The 20,727-nt window shown below is 44.0% G+C and overlaps 1 protein-coding gene and 1 long non-coding RNA gene across 4 annotated transcripts in view; one reads left to right on the top strand and one right to left on the bottom strand.

Moving 5' to 3' along the window:
- Nucleotides 1–1,559: 1,559 nt before the first annotated feature.
- Nucleotides 1,560–4,959, bottom strand: LOC120410699. Its single transcript, XR_005603014.1, has 2 exons — nucleotides 4,789–4,959; nucleotides 1,560–4,603 (listed from the first exon to the last, which is right to left on the bottom strand). It is a non-coding gene; the product is annotated as an uncharacterized LOC120410699 (long non-coding RNA).
- Nucleotides 4,960–5,055: 96 nt separating this feature from the next.
- Nucleotides 5,056–20,727, top strand: part of VGLL4 (vestigial like family member 4) — a 73,638-nt gene continuing 57,966 nt past the window's right edge. For all 3 annotated transcript variants that reach the window (XM_039559184.1, XM_039559187.1, XM_039559186.1), the window contains exons 1-2: nucleotides 5,056–5,091; nucleotides 11,938–12,014. In XM_039559184.1, the coding sequence (XP_039415118.1) occupies nucleotides 11,951–12,014 (64 nt within the window). In that variant the 5' untranslated portion in view covers nucleotides 5,056–5,091; nucleotides 11,938–11,950. The remainder of the gene's footprint in view (nucleotides 5,092–11,937; nucleotides 12,015–20,727) is intronic.

Genomic DNA, 20,727 nt, shown 5'->3' on the forward strand with positions numbered 1-20,727 from the left:
CTCTGAGTGCCACCTCCAGGAATTCCTTGGGCACCTCCAGGGATGGGCACTCCAAACCTCCCTGGGCAGCCCCTGCCAAGGCCTGGGCACCCTTTTCCATGGAGAAATTCCTGCTGGTGTCCACCCTGAGCCTCCCCTGGCCCAGCCTGGGCCGTTCCCTCTCCTCCTGTCCCTGTTCCCTGGGAGCAGAGCCTGACCTGCTGACTGAAGAACCTTTTCTTACAGCCCGCAAATGTATGTAAATGATGTCGCTTACCATGAATTAATGTGGAAAATCTGAAAATAATTTTGCATCTCATCTTGAGCTGCAACCTGTTCATGATTTTAATTATGCCACCTGGACTACAGTTCATCTGGTCCTCTGTGAGAGATAGGATACAAATCAAATAGGGAGTTAAATCTATTATATGGATGTTTACTGCATAAGAAAAACGTGTGTAACAAAGAGGTTCCTCTGAATATTTACCTTCAGCTGTGGATCACTGACTACACTGACCTTCCCTTTACACTAAATTTACCATTTGGAATTTTGCTGTGAACCATTTGTGGTCTTTTTATCATCGTTTAACAAAACTTTAACAAATTAAAACCAGTGGCTTGTGGCCAAAGGTTGCTTTTAATTTGTTAATCTGACACTCCTTTTGTATTTAATTTTTTTTTTTCGGCTACCTTGTCTGTCTTCATCTTATGGGAACCTCCATGGGGTGAAACCTTTTCTAGAACAAAGCAAGCAAAAAGTTCCTGTGGTTAAATGTTCTGAAAGAGCAGAGTTAGTGGTGTTCATGGTTCTGTTTGAGTCTGAAAGTATCTCATTGTTTGCTTGAAGATTATGCTGCTGTTCTGACCCTGCTCCATCTGAAATTACACTGTCTCTTTTCATCTTCCTTGGGATGATGGGGCAGACAATTATGAAGAGGGCAAGCTTTGTCTTGAAGCAGGTAATAAATAACCATCTCCATCAACTTACAGTTTGGATCGACTTGTCCGGCTGGAATTACTGCAATTTAACACACTGTGGTGTAATGAAATAATAAACTATCTTCAAGAAAATTTAAATCCTATGTGTTTTAAATTTTGGGCATGTTTTTGTATAAGGCAGCTTTGAGCTGCAGTGCAGATGAATGTGGATTTTTGCCAGGAAGAGTTTTAGTTTCAGAGTTTAGGAGTGTTAACATTGCTGGAAAGATGTTTGCTTCTGAGGCCAGGTAATTTGTGTGTGATCATACATGCTTTGAGATGATTTTAAAAGCTGCTGGCATTTGGTGTAAAATTAAGCAGTTTTATTTAAAGAAGGTGTGGATAGATGGAAGCATGCATTGGACTGACAGAGGTGGCAAAGCACTGCCATGCCTTATTCAACCTGTGACAGATGATGGGGTTTGTGATAGCTCTGGGAAAGGTGTTTGCTTTTGGCACCAATTTCATCATCGTTGTGAGGAGTTTGGTACACACTGGGCTTCTCTGCAGACTCCAGGGAACTTCAGGCATTCCTGGCTGCTGGAAAATAAGCATCTGTATTGTTGCTGTTCGAAAAACAAAATGGGATGGCAGTAAGAAACTCTTATTATAGTGGAAATGCTTTATTTTCTGGGTTGGTCATGGAATAGATGCCAGGCTTCATTTCAATAATAATTACAGGACTCATGGTTGAGTAGGGTCTGTAGGACTAGGCTATAGGGTCTCCCTGCAGACTGCGACTGCATTTGCTAGAATATGGGTTTCCCCCCTCTGGTTTCAGGACCTTTCCTGCCTCTGTATTGAAAAAAAACCCCAAAAAAAGTCTTAAAACATTGTCCTGAGGCAGCTGAGATCCATGGCCAGCCACAGTCCCCGCTCCCTCACGCAGGGGTTAAGCCTTCTCTTGCACTGGCCACACTGTGTGGAGAATGGGCTTAATTTTTGGTGATTAACATCCATTTGGAACAGGATTGGCAGCTGCAGTCTGGCCCAGGATTTGCATCATGCCTTGGGTGCCTTGCCTGGGTGCTGAAGCACTACTTTTGTCTTAGTTCAGCTACAAACCCTCAACTATCTTGGTCAGTTTTGGGGTTTGAGCAGAATAAATTTGTGCTGGTATCTGAGTCAGCAAAGAGCCTTTGATGCCATTGGGTTAGAAAGTTTGTGCTAAATGAAGACAAATCCCAACACCCGAGCAAAGCAAAATGCAGCTCATCACCCAGGACTGGGTTCGCTTTTGTCATCTGTGAATTTGCCCGGTGAACAGCATGTGTTGAGTTCAGCAGCTCCAACAAGGCTTTCTAATGCTGTGTTAAGGTTTGTTTTCCAAGATTTCCAATGTTTGACAACTTGCACTTCATTTTTTTGGTTTTTCCAGATGTTGACACCTCACTGCAGTGGGAAGTCTGTCTGCAGGGGAATGCACGGGGTCGCTGTTCCCAGCCAGCTGATGTTCCTCAGGCTCCTTAGATGTTTAATAAATATCCTGTTCTAAAACTTCTGCTGGGAGCTGTAATAGCAGCTCCAAAGGATCAAAAGCTGTTTTGACCTCTCCTTTCTCAAGCTCCTCCTCATCCCAGGAGCTCTGTCTGGTTAAACAAAGAAACCCTTCCCACCTCTTCCCTCCAGCAGTTATAAACAGGAGTGGCAGACTTTTTTTCTCAGAGATACATATTAAAAACCCTTGTAATTAGTCTGCAGCAATTAATTCTTGTGATATGTACCAATGTCTAGTTCAGATCTTTTCTCAGTGCCTGTGGTTTTGTTTTCCATATTTCATGGTATTTTTCTTGTCCAGTATCTTGTTTTCTCAAACAAGTTTTATATTACTGTTTTGACTACTTTTTTCCCCAAATATTAGATCATCAAACTCCTCTTGCTTGCTGGTAATGAAAATAATCTCCACTAGTCTATTAATACAATATCAATTTTAAAAAAATACATAAATATTACCTTATATTGTTACAGGTGTCATAGGTGGCTTTGCCACATGGATGAAATGAGGTTCATGGTTGTTCCGACACTGCATGCATTTCATTTTTTTTATCAACTGAAGTGTTCCTATTAGATATACTGAGTGTGTGGAGTCTAAATCTGGGTTTAATTTAGGTTTGGAATGTGCTTTTTGGCTAGCTTTTGGTGGCCCGGAGATCTCATGACCTGTCCTTGCAAGGATATGAAAATACTTCAGTGTCAGCTATTCTTGCATGATTTTGATGGACTTTTAAATGGGAACTGGGCAGCGCAGAGCCTTCATGGGCTCTGGATCTTTCAAGGAATCCAAGTGCAGGGTGTGTGGGTTCATCCCCGGCCACTCCCTGCCCTGCACCTCCCACACTGCCTGGCCGGGCTGCTGCTTTGGCTGCACCTCTGGCTCCGCCTGGGAGCTGTGTTCCCTCCACCATTTCATGCAGAAATCCCAGTTTCAGCATCTAAAATGAACCCTGCTGTGCCTGGGTGCTTCTTTTCCTTGAGCAAACACAGACATTTGTGGTGCCTTTTCTATCCTTGTGCATTTATTGTCACACTGAGGGAGGAGGAGCTGGACAGGAGAAATGCCACGAGCAGAATTCCATGGAAACCCTCTCTATTTCTGCTGCCCTGTGCTCTTTTTGGGTTCCACCACAAATCTGCAACCCTAAGGCTCTTGGTGGGGCTCAGGTTGATTTGTTGTCTGTCTTTCCCTTTGCAATGCGCTCCAAGAGCCGCCTGAGGCGACCTCAGATCCTTGTGAGGATAAAATGCAGCACTCTAGGACCTGTTTGGTGACGACTGATGGTCAGTACAACACTTTCCCATATCCTCTCCTGCTCTGGAATTAATTTCTGCAAGCCTGTTGCTGGAAACAGCATTCCCAGGTTCTTCACAATGCCTTGGAGAAACCTTGGCTTGGCTTCTGGGAAGCGGCTCTTCCCGATGCACAAGCTGCCCGACAGCTTGATTTGATAACACTGCTGAAAACAGGCAGAGTGCTCCAGCCAGACTGGCTCCTAAATTGCCGGAATCTTGGAAATGGCACACTGGGAATGAGCGCTGCCATGGGAATGGCCGGGGCTGTGCCGGTGCTCGGAGGGCCGGGATGGTGAGAACAGGAGCGATCCTCTCCCAGCAGCGCGGTGTGCGGGGACGGGATCGCTCTGGACGCTCCGGTTTTGTGCAGCGGTGCCGAGGAGCTCCTGCCCTGCAGACGAAGGGGAGGGGAGCAGTTCGCTGGCCATGGCGAGGGCTCAGCTTTGCTCTCACACACGCCTGGCTGCTGGCAGCTCCTCCGAGGGCCGAGTGAGTCATATCGGGAGCAGGGATTCTGTAAAACCCCGCTGCAGTGCGAGCAGTAAACAGGAAACAAAGTGCCGGATCTGCTCACACCAATTACCGTCAAATCGTGCGGGGTGCGTGGATGTGACCCCCATCCTCCAGCCGAACCGAGCCAGTTCCATCAGCCTCTGAAACACTTGCTCCTCGTCACTCGTGCGTGTTTCAGTGCGGCTGGGGCTGCCGAGCCGCTTTGTCAGATGCTGTGGCAGTGTGCTTTAATTCGAAACGCGCATTTCTGCTTTTAAAAAGTGCTTTCCTCTTGAGAGAGACTTTTTTGGTGTTGTTTTCCTGGAGGTGTAGTTTAGTTCGTGTTGTTTGCCTGTAGTTTTTCCTGCGGGGGGAGTAAAAGGTTTAGGGTTAGAGCAGGGTGGGAGAGAAGCAGCGTTCTCCTCGCCCGCGCTCTCCTGTCCCCTCCGTGTCGTTCCGGGCCCTCCCGGGGCTCGAACCCGCGCCCCTCCTCCCCCGGGTCCCTCCAGCCCCTCCTCGGGGGCGGGGCCGGGCCCGCGCTCTCCCTACCTGCGAGGATGTGACGTCAGCTCCTCATTACCCTAATTGGGCTGACGTCAGGGCGCGCGGGGCCAATGGGGGCGGGCGGCGCTCCCCCACCTGCTCGCAGCCGAATTCCATCATTCCTGGGATTCCTCGGCGGGCCCGCGCAGCCAGCGGGGCCGGGCGAGCCGCGCCTGCTCCGCGCCGCCGCCGGGCCCACACCGCCGCCTCCGCTCCGCCCGGCCCGGCCCGGCCCGGCCCGGCCCGGCCCGCGGGGCGCCGCGGCCCCGCTGCCGCCGCCGCCCGGCCCGCCGCCCGCCCGGAGCGCCGGTGAGTGCGCGGGGAGCGGCCGCGCGGGGACAGCGCGCACAGGTGGCCGCGGGGGCGGAGGGAGCGGCGCTGGCGGGCGGGACGGGGCCGGGACGGGGCCGGGACGGGGCTGCCCCGGGCCGTCCTCTCCGCGCTGCGGGGCTTTCCCCGCGGGAGCCGCGCCGGGCCGGGCGCTGGCGGCGGCCGGGGAACCCCCGCGGGGCGGCCGCGGAGCTCCCGAGCTCTGCCGGCGGTGTCGGGCTCCAGGTGGGGAGGGACCCGCGGGGTCACAGGCAGCGGGACCCGGAGGAATTGCCCCGGCAGGAGCGCCTGTGCCGGGGGATCCCCAGCAGCGGGTCGCTCCTGCCGTCCGCAGCGCGCAGCTGGGCTCCCGCCGAGCGCGTTCTTCCGGCAGGGAAAATCCCCGGCGCCGTATCGGTAGCAGAGGTGAAACCTTCTAGAACGCGTCCCAAGGGCGCTGTGAAGGCTTTTGGCGCTGCATCTTCTATATTACATCGGCAGAGGTTTTTAATTTAGCCTGTAGCAGTGCGGGGTCGGGCTCGCTGTGTGTTCCCCAGATGTGATCAGCAGTCAGTAATTCCCTGGGTTAAGCTGTCCGCGCTGATACCAGTGCACCCTTTTCTGAGAGTGGATGAATGGGAATTTAACACCCGTTTCCACTGGCGTTGGAGAATCCATAAAGCCAGCTCTCTTCCCTTCTGCTGTGTAGGTGCTTCAGGATTATCAGGAACAAGAAATAATGGTCATTTTTAAAATTAAACCAAAGAGGACTTGGCTGATCAAGAGTTCCAGGATTTCTCCTGCAGGGTAATATTTCTGATTAGATTTTCTCTGACTTTAGAACAGAGAGTTGTTTAAAGAGCATTCCTCACAGAGAAACAAGCTGCAAGTTGGGAAACCTGAGTGAAACTCTTTGCAGGCAGTGATACTGAGAACCCTTGGATCCAAAACTCTATAAAACTGGGCAGCAATATCCCTCCCCTGCCTCAATAGCAAACTTTTTAAAGGCTCTTCTCCAGGCTTTAAGGTCTTTATTTGTATTCTCCTATCTGTGAACTTGTGAGGAGATTGCTAATGTGGAATGTTTTGCTTAAATTCTCTACACCTCTTCTTATCGATACACAGTTATAATCGTGATATTTGGGATCGGGCTATGAGGCTTTTTGGGATAAGTTACAAGAACTACTTTGATCCACAAGAAATGGATCTGACCCGTTAGACTCTTGGTAGAATTTGAGCCTGCCTGTTGTACCTTTGCATTTTCTTATTTAAATGACTGGGCTGGAAGAGTTGCTGCTGAATCCCCAGCATCCCCTGTGGGGGATGGATGCCGTGGGGAGCAGGGATGGGATGTTTTGGTGCAGGATGCTGTTCCTTCTCTGCACAGGAACCCCTTTGTGGGATGGGGGTCAGCTTTTACACCCACCCTAGAGCAGCAACAGAGCTGAAGTGGTGAGCGCCCAGGAGTGCTGCTGAGAGGGGCAGATCCGACAGTCTGGTATAGAATAAGGCCGGTAGCTAAAATAGGATAGAAAACATTTGTACAGACCTTTGGGGCAGGTATAATTAAGAGCATTCACATCATAAACCATCAGTTTCTTATTTACATATGAGTAGCTTTGCTAACCTTCTCAGCATCTCCACATTGCAGTGGTGAGTTGGTTTGTTTCCAGAGACACCTGGAAGTTTTCTGCTGGAAAAGGGAGCTTTGGTTCAGTTCTCTTTACTGTGGTTAAACGTTTCATAATGTGTTTGCAGCAGATTGTGTAACATTTAGGATGCTCTGGGTGATCTTGTAGGTACAAGACAAGGTCAGCTTGGACTTTCCCACCTTAAGTTTCTCAGCTTTGTTAGCTTTCAGTTCAAATAGCATTACTAATAGCTTTCTTCTTAAAATGTTGCCTTGTTAAGGGGGATTTATGCAACAAGACAACAAAAAGCACAAGGAAAAATACCAAAGCTCTGCTTTAAGCTTATAATTTTCTGTGTGATGAGTTAAAACGTTGTTTCTGTTTGAAGGTTTGCCTGTTCAAACACATTTTCCACATGCATAACAAGCATGGTTTTAAAAAACCCCAAAGTAGTGAATAAATACTTAAAAAAAAAAAAAAAGTGGTATTTAACCAAATAGCCTGAACTTACACTCAAGACTGTGAGTTGTAAATGCAGGGGATGATCAATGCTACTTGGTAATCATGACCTAAAGAGAGCTCTTGCACTTTTTGACATTTCACATGGGTATGTCAACAGAGCATTTTTCCATCCACAAGTAGAAGCCCTGGTCTAAGCATAGCTGAAGAAATTTAAATGTATGGTGACCCTTTGAAAAAATTATTGATTACAATGTGCTTATCATTATTCTCATTCATGGGGCAAATATGCTTTGCTCTCTCCAGTCATAAAAAATAAACGATATTTTTCTATTTAGCATCAAACTTCTGCTTTATCTCCCTTCCTTGTGTGGACTAACTGATTGTGCTGGTCCGTTGTATCTGGATTTCCTCTTCAGTTTCACTTTCTTCCATTGAAATCAGCAGAGTTTGTCTCTTTCTAGGTACTTCTGGGGATGAATTTGGGCATTTCTGTGCCTGTATCTCCCCAGGTGGGAGCTGCTCTTGACCTATTTGACCCCACTTTTCAATTAATCTTGTTTTCCCTGTACTTGTGCTTATCTACACTTCAGTCTTGATGGTTTCTCGAGTGCCTTGCCATTCTTGAATCACTTTTTCATTGTTCTAATGGGCTTTGTTTGTTAATGCTCCTCTTCTCCCTCCAACCTTTTCTGTGTAATTCCTCCAGATGGGAATTCAAGTACCAGGCTTTTGTGCCCATCATGGGAAGGTTCAGCCTTTCCCCCCTGGCAGGTGTAGATGTGTGTCTCAGCAGGTTTGAGTGGCTCTTTCTGGTGTTCCTCAGGTGTTTGCAGAGCCTGTGCTGCTGTTCCTGAAATCCAGGCATTGTCCTGGCTGAGACTTCCCTTTGGCATTTCATATCCAAACTGTATCAACATTCTTCTCTTTCTGTCTTTCCTGCACTCATGTCTCTTGTTCTCACCACCCAATTTTGCCCTTGTTTTTGGTATCTGACTTGAGCTGAGGTCTGTGCTAGGCCAAAGCCGTGCCAACTCCATAATGAGATCACTGCCCAAACATCATCTTTGTTTCTCTTTCCTTTCTCTCCCTTTGCTATTCCCCCTATTTTAAAATCAAGTGTAAAGCTCTTCTCTTTATCTCCTGTCTCTCCTGACATCCCCCACTGTGAATATTAACTCTGGAGGGATTCAATAATTGTCTCTCTGTTCAGGCTGAGTGCTGCTGGTTGCTCTGCTGCCTGTTGACTGAATTCCAAACAAGCAACCTCAGGGTTTTTCCCTGCACGCTCTTCCTGGTGCTTGGGAGGTGATATATAAATCCCTGAGAACACTTAACTGTTCATTTTCTAAAGCTTTCACTTCTCTATAGCTTTCAAAAAAACCAAAACACATTAGCAGGCATTTGCAAAGCTGAGAGTACTCTGTGTGTTTCTGGAACCTGCAAAAATGTGAAAAGGAGAGGGAAAATAATGTGCTATTTCATTTCAGTGATGGGGTATTGTGGGCTCCAAGTGCTGCATAAAAAATGGCAGGTGGATCAGTGTTTAGATGAGTTTTTAGACATCTCTGAGTTCACATTTCATGTCCTTACTGTTTTCCAGAGTGTTTCTTTGCTGTTGTGTAGGTGAAAGGCCAGAACAGGGCAGTGTTGAGTGGGAGCAGTAACTGATAAATAAGAGCACTGACTGAGACATTAAACTAATATTTGAAATTACAGTAGATGAAAATATCCTGAATGCTTGTAAAAGTGCTGTGGCTCGCGTCTCCTCGTGTCTAACAGTTCAGACTTTGTAACCAGTGAGATACGCTCGGGAAACTGTTTCCATGGTGTTAAATCAGATGTAGCCAGGGGAAGTCCAGTTGTATCTTGTGTTTCACTCCTCGCTTGCTTTCCCTTACCGAGTGCGTGCACAGAGTTGGGTTCTGGTGGGGGACACTTATAACAATTCAAGGTTGGATTCTGCTGCATAGACAGGTTTTTTGCCACACTGAGAAATAGCTGGATTTGGTCAGGAGTCTCCTTTTTAACTGTTTCTTTTTTTGGTGTGGTTTTCTTTTTTTGTTCGTTTGGTTTTTACATTTTTTTAAAGTTTTGTTGTTGTTGTTTATTTCTTGGAACCCTGGGAAGTGCACTGGTCTTTCCTTGCTGAAACGTGACTCCCCCAGGATGGCTGGGCTGCTCTCTGCCCTGGCCCAGCTGCAGCACTTGCTGACCTTGCCCTGATCAAATTAGGGCTTTAAACTTGGAGCTAAGAGAGGATCCCTCTTCTCTCACTCTCCTGGGCAACCTTTATTTCTTTCCTCAACTGTAAGCACCAACTTGTTAGTCTAATTTAGGGATAAAGGGATAGTTAACACTATTTGAAAAATAAAGGGATATTTAACACTATTTGAAAAATAATCTGGCAGTGTACAGCTCCTTGCGGGTAATTTTTTAAAATCTGTTTTAAAAGTCACAGAATATCTGGTATTGCACCCTGGGATTTGCAGGTTTGAATGAACACAGCATCCTTCACAAGGCCTCGCTCTCAGAGGAGCACCTCAGCAGCTCTCTCATGATCTGAACTTCAATGGTACACAAAACTGCAGAACTCTATTGAGGCCACTTTTAGTTGAGTTGTTTTTAAAGTGTCTAATTTCCTGAGCAGAATTAAGACTTGGTTCCTGTTTCCCTCTCCCAGTGTGGATTTCTGTCACCAGTTAATTCTCTTACTGGGAGCATGCTCCGGAAAGGGATTGGGCATCTGCTACTCCCATTATTTGAAAATTACTGGAAAGCTGAAAGAAAAAGGGCAATTTGTTTTTAATGAGACATTTTACTGTCCTTTACATTGTTCTTTAGCAAGAGCTGGTTTTTTTCCTAAAGAGTTGACCAAAAATATTTGTATTACTGTCTTTGAAGTGTAGGACAAAGCTAGCACTGAATCCTGAGTTACCTCAGTCTGGTGTAGCTGCATCCCCCTGGTCAGACAAACCTGAATCGTTTTCCAACTGCACTTTCACTCTGTTAGAGGAATTTGTGTGACAGGGTCACTAATGGACAGTCTGCTCTTTTAAACTCCAACAAAACAAAAATATGAAAGAAATAAAGCATCAAGGGCTGAGGGACGCAGTGGGATGGTGCTGAAGGCTTTTCAGGGAACACCCTCTTCCCAGTCTTTGCTTTGGTTTGGAGGAGAATGTGGCCAGGTGTGAAAGGAATAAATAATGAAGACAAACTTAGTAAAATAAGGTAAAATCTTGTTTTTTAAACCCTCTTGCCCACAGGTACTGTCTTTAAATGAGTTAATTGACTTTATGAGTTTAGTTAAAATATTCTTCCTGAGCAAAAGCTGGTTCTGGCAGGGAGGGAGAAGCATGTTCTAATCCTTAACACAAGTTTGTCTCTTGGTTATTGTAAGTTTGTCTCTTCTTCTTGCACAGCTCTATGGAAATCTTACTGGATTTCATTATTTAAACTGAAAAATACACGCTTTAAGCTTAAAAATACATTGTTTCAACTTACAAATGCTTTAAAATCCTTTCTCTTAGGCTTTAAAGTCTTTGATTAGTTGAAAGACTTTGATTTATTTAGGGAGTGAGGATAGTGAGTTTTATTGTTTTAGTGCAAAGGCAAGGAAATTGCTTCCCAAACATGTGTTTGTTGTTAAGTCAATGTACATGCAGGACATGTGTTTGAGATTTCTGGAGCTGCCACTACCTTTTTTTTTTTTAAGATCATACTGTAAAGTAAGTTACAGTAAACAGTTCTTATGGGAGAAGTTTTGCAAAGTTTTTTGTGGAAAAACCTCAACAAAACCATTAGTTGTTCTGGTTTTTTTCCTCTTTCCCCATTTTTTTTTCTTAACAGTTCTGCCTGTGCTGTTGCCTTTTTATTTGGAAACACATATAAGTTGTTTGCCTTACAACAAAAACATCTTGACAACATGTTATTCTCTTCCTTCCTTTCCCTTTCATATTTTTGGAATTTCATATTGGGACTTTTTTTTGAGGAGCTGCTATACAATCATTGGTGTTATGGCAGTCTGTTGCTTGGTGTAGTGCTGGAGTAGGCATTTTTAATGTGGTGGGGTTAATTCTTCGTGCATGGGAATTGTGTGTTGTAAGGGGCAAAACCCAGGGAACAAACAGCTACTGAAGTGTGATTATGATTGAAAAAAATACAGTTCTGTGTGTGGTTCTACATACACATACCCAGAGTTCAACTATGTGTTTATTGGTGGGGGAAAAAAAAAAATCTTAATAAAATTATAAAATTTGGATGATTCTAAGTTGGGCATAGGAGAGAGTATGGAGGGGAAGTTTATGGGATCCTGAGGATCTAAAGCAATCCATGCCCTCGTAGCAATCCAGACCAGCTGTCCCTGCACCTTTGGGTATTGTCTCCAGTAGCTGTTTTTTGGGGTGGGAGGCAAACCCACTTGCAGCAGGTGGTAACAGCCCTGTTACAGCGTCTGTGAGCAGTGTAACAGCTCCAGCACTAGGGCTTGGTGTTCTGCTTTGTTTGGGTGAGCAGCTGGTGGCAAAGCCAATCCCAGTGTTTTCAGCAATGACACTTCTAGTGAGTCCTGTGCTGGTATAACACGAAAAGAGCAGCAGAAACTTGGGGTTTTGATTCCTTTTGCTGCCGGGCTCCTGTTGTGCATCACTGCTTCCTTCTGTAAACCTGCTGTGGGGTGTTCTCAACAGCTGGCACAGCACCCAGAGCGTTGCCTTAAGTTTACTCTCTGAAACCTTGGTTCTGAATTTTGCAGGGTCCAGAGAAGAATGGAGACTCCCTTGGATGTTTTGTCGAGAGCAGCATCTCTGGTACACGCTGATGATGAGAAACGTAAGTTCCCTGCCTTGTTGGATCCAGCTGCTTTATGTTTGCACTGTGGATCAGCCTAGAGGCTGGTTTGATCCAGCTTGGAATTTTACTGAGCCCAAGATGTATAGAAAACTGTCTTCAGGGTCATGTAGAGGTGAAGAAAACCCTTCAGAGGTTGTCTTCCCCTGGTGCAAACCCAACACCTTGTGTTTAAATTGGTCAGTGGGCAGCAGAGAATCCCTGCTGTTATTCTAAAATAAATTCATGTGAAGGTTCCTCTCTTTTCCCAGTTGCTTTTGCATTGCTAGCAGACAAAAAGCCGTGATGGAGCTGCTGCCAAACTAAGGCCAGTTCGGGAACTCAGACTCCCTGATAATTTTGGTTAGACCTGTTCTCATTTAAGAACACACAGCTGGGTGGGCACCAGGGGGTTGCAAAGATTTCAGTGGATAACTCTTGGAGTGACTGTTGTCATTAGTGAGGAGCTCTTCATTTGCCTTTCACTTCAGCAAAAGGGAGTCACAGGACTGTAACACAGTCAGAGGCTCACGTTGCCCATTTTTTGGGTAATATTTTTGCTTTTACCATTCAGGGTGAGAGTTTCAGGTGGGGTAACTAATGTTAGAAAAATATTTTCAATTCTGCCACGCTTCAGTGCCACCTCACAGATCAGATTGTCACCTGCATGCTCACTAGTGAGTGTCCTTGGTGCTTTCTGAGCAGTGTGTACACTTTGGGTATCAACCTCAGGAGGTGCTGACTAGAAAAATTCTATTTTGGATTTCAAGCTGCTTTTGTGAGTAGCTTCTGAGCATAAAATCACCTTTTAAGATGAATGCAGCTTTTCTTTTTTTGGTCTTTGTTCCGTAGATGTTTTTGAAAACTGTTTGCCTTGAATGTTGAATAAAATAATTGGTTTACTGCTGTAAATCTGCTTTGTAATGAACGTTGGTTTTGCTGTTCTTGCATGTTCACTCTGCTACTGGATAAGTACCAAGTTTTCAGTGGTGCCACTACAGAGGGATGATCTGGTTGATTTGCCCCAGTTATTGACTATTACTGGTGAAATGAACAGCAATGGAGCTCCTTGAGGAAATAATTTCAACCATGGTTTTGGCCTGGGGGGGGGGGATTTCTTTTGGCTACATTTAAAAAAGTATATTTTGAATATGTATTCTCAATTTTCTTGAGCTTAAATGCATTCTTTTTGGTTAACTATTGCCTAAGACTGTAGTTTGATTCTGAGCTGCACAGGGTAGGAATGTTGGGCTGGATTTAGAGAATCCAGAGGAAGTCTGATTCAGTGCAACTTGCATGTGAGGGAGCTGATGTGTATCTGGTTCTAATTTACATTCCTTTAGTCCTACCACTTAGACTTAATTAGATTTATGCCACTCTGCAGCTTCTAACTTGTGCTGTCTCCAGCTTGCCCTGCTGCTGTATCACACCCCAAAATGCTGCAGCGTGAGGAGCTGCTGAGAGGAAGAAATGAGCAGAGCAGTCCCTGAGCTTGTGCCTTTCTGTGTCAGCTTTAGGGCTTCGTTCTGAGTAAAAAGAATTTAGTTTGGAAGTTAGTTTTGATCTTGAATTTAGCAGTTAGGCTTGAGCTTTCAGTGAGGTTCTAGCAGTGGTGCTGTCTGCATTTCTGTATCCCCACTTGCTTTGTCTAAAACAGAATTCTGCAGAGTTTCCAGTATTCCAGCCATGACCAGGGGTGCAGGAATATTACCAGTGTTGATGAATTTAATGCTTTGAAATGTGAAGGATCCTCTTATCTCCTTGGGCACTCACTGCAGGGCCAAGTAATACTGGAGTGTCTTAGAACTGTTTAAAACAAATGCTTTTCAACTTAGCAGTACTTAAAGAAATGAGCTTAACCTCAGCCAGCAATCAGGTGCCACAGCTGCTCCCTTACATGTCCCCAGCCCTGCTGGGATGGGGAGAAGAATCAGAAAAAAGGGTAAAACCTGTGGGTTGAGATAGGAACAATATAATTATTGAAATAAAATATTATAATAGAGAAAATGAAAAGAGGAAGAGGAATAAAACCCAAGACAGACCCACTGACTGATGGCCAGCACTGATGGGTGGCCCCCAGTTGATTCCCCCAGTTTCCATACTGGGCAGGACGTTCCTTGGTCAGTGATAAGTTAACCCTGGGTGCTGCTTTGTCTCCTCTCTGGTTTAGGAACTATGGACTGCGTTTCAACAGCTCCCAGTTTAAATCATCCTGCACTTGTTAGCAATGCAAACTTATGAACCACATTTGTTTAACTACTGTGTCACGGGAAAGATTAATTATGGAGCAGAAATGGCTACTGCAGTTTTGGATTTTAACTCTTACCACAGAGATGTAAGCAGTTACTGAAGTTTATGGTACAGTGGGTCTGTAATAAAAAATGAAGAGAAGGCTGAATGAAGGGACACAGGCACTGATGTCATTATTAGCCAGACATTTAAAGGCTTGTCACTCCTTTCTGACTTGTCAATAGTGGAGGAAAGGCCATAAAAAGTCTGTTTATCCTGAGGAGGAGCTATAGGTAACGTGCAACTATTTCATCTCTAAGTGGGACCTGTAAGGTTTTGCTGGGATCTTTCCAGGGCTTCAGGAATGGGATTTAGAAGAAGTAACCATCTCTATGATGTGCATCTGTGCTGGTTTTTCATTGTTATCATGCCTTAAACCTTATAGAATTTGGGGTATTGTGAACTTGATTTTTGTAGTTTCCGTTGAGGTGCTTGACACTTGTTACTCCTCTGTCCCTCTTCTTTCCCTGCACTGTTCTTGCTGGGGTTGTTCTGATTTCTCATCTGCTCAGGGTTCAATTTGGCTGCTTTTAGAGGAGCACAGGATAAGCTGGTAGGGTTTAAGCAAGTATTCAAGCAGTAAGGAGGATTAGCATTTTGTATTTATCTCATATAAGGGGTTTGGGAACTGGTCTTGCAGTTATAAGCAGTGTTTTAAATAGCATAATCTTGCTATTGAGAAAACAGGGAAGGAAAATACTAAGCAGGACTTGTGCTTGCAGATTGTGTTGTGAGCACTGTGTGGATTTTGAGCTCCAATATGTAAGCCCAGTTTAAAAATATGGGAAAGAATGAGACAAACCATGTCTTTTCTCACTCCCTCAGGATAATTTAGTGAAGTCTGCTGTGGGCAAGCAGGAGAAAATACACTTCCATAAGGAAATGCAAGGTTTGGAGACAGCTCATAAATGGCACCACCAAGTCCTGGGTAACAGCTTTGTGTTTTAATGCCTTGAACCGAGTCCATACCTGCTGAGCCTTGATTTATGTTCTGCAAAACTGATACAGAGCTGCATTAAGAAAAAGGAATTATCTTTAATGAAGCCATGCTCCTTGCACATGTGCCATCAGTCACATGCGTGCAGGGAAGCCTGGAATTGCTGTTCCACACTTCTTGCCAGTGAACAGTGTTATTGTTTGGCAACAGTTGCTTTTATGTGGTTTAGTTTAATCCACTTCAAATAATTAAGCCAGACCATACAGTTGATACTTCTAGTACAGAAGAATTATTGTGCTTTAAAATCCCCTGCCCTAATCCACTTTGTAATAAAATCCTCATGTAGACAAGAGCCACCAATGAGTTTTTACTGTTCCTCACTGGTATCAGGAGTTCATTAGGAGCATGAATTTTGTGCTGGCTGCTACCTCCTCATGAATAAATATGCAATGATTATTTGTTTTGGATAGCTAATCCCAAAAAAAAAAGATCCTGCTTCAAGGCTGAGTTGAGGAGAATTTATTATTTTTTAGCACTATTGAGGAAGATGATGACTCTTTAAGCTTACTGTTTTAAATAAAAAACAAGCAGTTTTTATAGCAGAATTACACCTGAGTATTGTTACTTGTGTTAAAGATATTAATGATGAAATATTTCCAGCATCACCATGACTTTCCACCCACACTGCTACTGTTTGTTGTGTAAATTTATGGCAAATTATGGGCAGTGAGCCTGAGGCAGGTTTTAATGTCAATGTTTGCAGAACTTTAAAGAGCTTCCATCCTGCTGTGGGAACAGTTACATCAGCACTGATCCTGAAGGTGTTTTGGGTGACTAAAAGTGAGGAATTGGATGGAATTTGCTCTATGAATGCAGTTGGTGCAAAGAAAGTCTCAAGGATCATTTGCAGTTTGTTTTTTGGAGGATTTTGAGGTTTTTTTCAGCATTGGTTTGGTTGTGTGGGGTTTGTTTTCCCTTTTTCTAGAGATTCACCTGCTTCAGAAAAATGGGGAACAGGAGGGCATTTTTGCACAGAAGTGAAATAGCAGTCTCATGTCACAATCTTTCTTTGTTTTCTGCTCACAAGTTCCCCCCATTCCAAGTAGAACTGGGAGGAATTGTAGTGTAAGGACAAGAAATACTCTATGGCAAAATATTACTCAGAACAATGAAAAAATTCCAGTGGGGCACACTGTTATCATACAGCTTGCCTTTTGTACTTTCATTGGCACAGGTAGGTCCAAACCAGCAAATCTTGTAACACAGAAATAAATGGAAGAGGTCTTGGCTGTGCTCTGAGTGCAGAGAGGTTTCAGTGTTGCTGCTCATTCATGGAGCTTTTGCTTCAGGGGTGCAAGGGAATCCAGTTGGTTTAAGAAGAGCATCCTGGAGCGTGTTTAGGGTTCTTCTGACATCTAAAATATGTTTGTGTCCTTAAGAAATTCCTTGCTTTGGAGCGTGTTGGGTTCTGCTCCTCTACCTGGGAGTCATTCCAGAGACTGACTAAATCCCTGTCTTGGCTTTTCCCAATTCAGCCTAAATAAGAATTTTCCTTAGAATGAAAAGGTTGTATATGATGCTTCTACTAAAAATCTTCCTTCCTGTGACTTCCAGGACTCCTCCAGAAATGCAGTTTTTTGTTTTGTGGGACAATACTTGCTGCAATCCTGCTTGGTTGAGGGCAACACAGCCACTTGAACTCAGATTTTTCTTTTGCATTTTGTAAATAAATTTTACAGTATTTTGTATGTGTGTTGTTTTCAGTGCTTTCAGAGTTTGGGGGTTTTTAATCGGGGTTTGTCAGCTCTTGGGTGTCTCTTATTAATTAACCCAGCACGAACTTTGATTTAGAGCTTGCCAACTTCTTCAGAACCTCGTCTGGTTGAGAGGAGGATAAGAAGTTTTCCAGGATAATTTCTCATGTGAATATAAATGGATTCACCACATGGATGTTTGTTTCTTCTTTTATGGCTAATTCAAATATTGATTTGATTGTCTTTTTGCCAGGTCGGTTCAGAGAAGAGGCAGATATTTGATATACGCAAAAAGTTGGTCTTAAAAATGAGAGGTGTGATTAGACTGTGGTGTTCTGCAACTCACTTTGATACCCTGGATTCTTTAATTGTGGAAATTAATATGTAATTAAGTAACAGAATAGTTTTTATGATTTAGCAACTGTGCTTGTGGGCAGGGCTTATCTGTGCTGTCCAGCAAAAGAGAAATGGAAGTTTCCTGAAGGAGAAGCTCTAATTTCTGAGGAGCAGTGTCAGCAAAAATCGACATTTGTAATACCTTAACAGCTATGAGAGGTGTTAAAAGTACATTTATCAGTTTGTCATTTAAGTAATGTTTGATCAGTGGTGGAGTCCTGTTAGTTTTGGAGTGGAATTTGTGACATAAATAATCCTTTTTTTTTTTTTTAATGGAAGGGGAAAAACATGGAAATGTGATGTTTCAGCTGAGTAATAATGTGATGGAAAAACGTAAGTGGTTCAATCCTTGAGATGCAGCCTGACTCATCTGATGTTGTACGAATACCAAAAGCTTGAAATAATAAAACTCTGAGTAATAACATGCAGAGTGTTCTGCTTTTAAATTGATGAGCCACACAGAAAATACTAATATTGTCTCTGTTTTAAATATCAGTAAATCTGGTTTTCAGTCAAATATCTGAATGAGTGAGTTCCTGATATCCCACTTCTTGTCTTTCCAAAAGCTTTAGCTGTTTGTATTACTCAGTATCTCACAGAGTAGCTTCCTGTGAGTGGTGTCAGGGCCATCCCATTAATTTTAGGGTTTTCTTGGAAGGGGTGTTACGTAGGACAGCTGCTTGCTTGGCTTGTTTTGTTTTAAAAAAACAATGAATTATTCTTACCCCCAGAAAGTTTCACCCTCTTTTTCTCCGAGTTTATTGTAGCAAGAAAATAAAAGAATGTTTTCAACTTGTTAAATAGGCTGGAAAATGGGGCAATTGTCAGCCTGGCGCCTCGATGTGTTTTAGTAGCAGGGGAACCCCATTAGCAGAGCCAGCGGAGGGCTGGAAATTCCTGCAGGAACAAAGGGCCTGCGTGTTCCTTTGGAATTAATTTTTCAAAAGTTCAGCAGCCTGCAGTTTGTAAACACGTCCTAGCATCCTTCAGCATCCCAGATGTTCCTGCCCAGAGCTCCTGAGCAGCGGCAGCCACACAATGTGGCTTTTCTTCCTGAGCCCTTTTCAGCTCACTGGGGATAAAATATGGGGGCTGGTGGTGTCCCCACCCACGTAAACGGTGTTTGCTGAAACATTCTCTCTTTAAATGTTGTCTGGCAAGTGGAGGGGGAGGAATCTTCTCGCTGGGATGGAATTTGTCATCAGATACCAGGCAGGGCTCTGAAAATCACAGCTGGCTGAATACCGTGCTGTCAAGGGTGAGAGCACATCCCATATGGAACTTGTCAGTGCACATGCTCCTAAATGATTGTCATGTCTCTAATGCTGGGCTTGGGATTTGTGCTCAGCTTGTCTGTTTTACCAGAACTCGGATTTCTTACAGCCTGAATTCCCCAGCAACGCAGGGAAATTATTCACCGATTAGGTTCGGTCTGTGAAGTTTTCTGGTGGGGATGAAAACTGCAGAAATGGACCAGGTTTTACAACTGGAATGTGCTAGGTTGTGGAAATCTGCCCATTCTTCTCGTGGTCCGTAGGATTTGGTGTGTTTAATTTGGTTTTAGGAAGCAAAAAAGGAGTTCTTTGCTAATTAGAAGTACTGCAGGCTGACTAGAAAAATGCAGGGTGCTTTCCAGGATGTCCTGTAAGAGCACAGAGAACACACAGGACATTCTTGGAAATGGCAGTGCCACACACGAAAAGGCAGCGAGGCAGAACTGGTGAGAGGAAAGGAGTTAAAAGATTTCAGCAGCACTTTGGATTTGGCATATTTACTACTTTCTCTACTTTTTTTTTTTGTGCTTGTTTCTGTAGGTACTTATTTCAGCACTTTATCAAGTGTCTGGAGGGGCTGGAATAGAGCACTTTGCAACTTCCTTGTTGCCTCTAACACCGTGCCTTAAACCAGGCTCAGCATTATAAACCCAATTCTTTTAGAAGCAGTTAAAATTGCCTTAAAATGGAGGTGGTCCTATGCAACCTTCACTCCCTTTTCAGTCACACAGTCTTTAGTGAAATCATCATAGAATTTTTACAGTTCTGCTGTAAAAAGCAACATGCAAGTTCTTAGTTAATGAGCATCTGTTTGGGATTTTCTTTTCCCTGGCTGGGAACCCAGACTTTATTTCTGGAATGCCATTCAAATTCTGACCTGCAGGAGGAGGGATCTGAACATGGATTTTCCAGTCCAAGGTGCGTGATCCGATGGAATGGCTTGTGAAACAAAAAGAGGATACAGTCAATTAACACTCTGCTTTACTAACTTCTGCATTTTGTCCTGTTGTTCAAGAAGGAGGAAAAAAAAAAAAAGCAGCAGTGCTTTGCTTCAGCCTGAAGAGAACTTATTTTTTCCCCAAGGAGCAAACACCAAAATTACTTTTATTTTTTTCCCCATCTCTTGCTGCTGACTCAAAAATCAATTACTTGTGAAAGCAGAATTCTGGCTACAAATCGGCAGGGCAGCTATAAACAATGTCACCACAGAAACTTGTGTCATCCATAAGCTTAAAAGGAGAAATGCTTCTTATTTAGCAAATTGAAGAGTGGAGAGTGATTTATTACTCTCCTCTGATTTTATTTTTCCCTTTCTGTTCTGACTTCAAGCTTAATGACACGTTCATTGAAAGGTGCCCCAAAACACCACAAGAGGATTTTTGTGCATCCCCTGCAACAGCGTTGTTGGTGATAATTTCATAGCGCTGGCACAAATTTGCTTTAGATACACATTTATTGCTCCGTAAGGCAGAGAAATCCTGAACAGTTGGGCAGAAATGGCCCTTTGTGTGTTTTCAGTTTCAAAGGGAGCAGTTTCAGTACATGCACTGGGCTTTGCTGGAGCTGTGCCAGGAGCAGCAACTGCTGTTATTTTCTGGGTCATGCCCACGCTGTCTGTTTGGTTTGTGTGAAAACATCTGTGTGTTACAACCATAACTTTATTACTGGAAATCTCCTGCCTTTATTTGCTTTCTTTGGAGCTGGGTGGATCTGGCTCCTGACAGAAGAGTGCCCAGTTCATCCATGGTTCCGTCCCTCCCTCTCTCCAGTTTCTGTGTCTTAATGCACCTCTTGCTTAGCCTGACCTGGAAAAATATTTGATTATAAAACATGCAAAACTTCCACTTTCCCATTTGAACTCCCCTCCAAAATATGAGGTCTATTAAGGACCTCTTTCAGTTGTTTTTATCCTTAGATTTACCTCATCAATAGACAATATAATGGTTTTCCAGTAGTGCTCTGGAGTTCCAGTATGTTCAAGTTGAGCAGTGTTGAAATCTGGGATCTTACTGTGCAAGGATCTGGCTTTGGGAGAATTTCAGAATATTTTCGTTTCAGAATATTTT

Source organism: Corvus cornix, chromosome 12 (assembly GCF_000738735.6).
Source record: "Corvus cornix cornix isolate S_Up_H32 chromosome 12, ASM73873v5, whole genome shotgun sequence".
Lineage (NCBI taxonomy): Eukaryota > Metazoa > Chordata > Aves > Passeriformes > Corvidae > Corvus > Corvus cornix.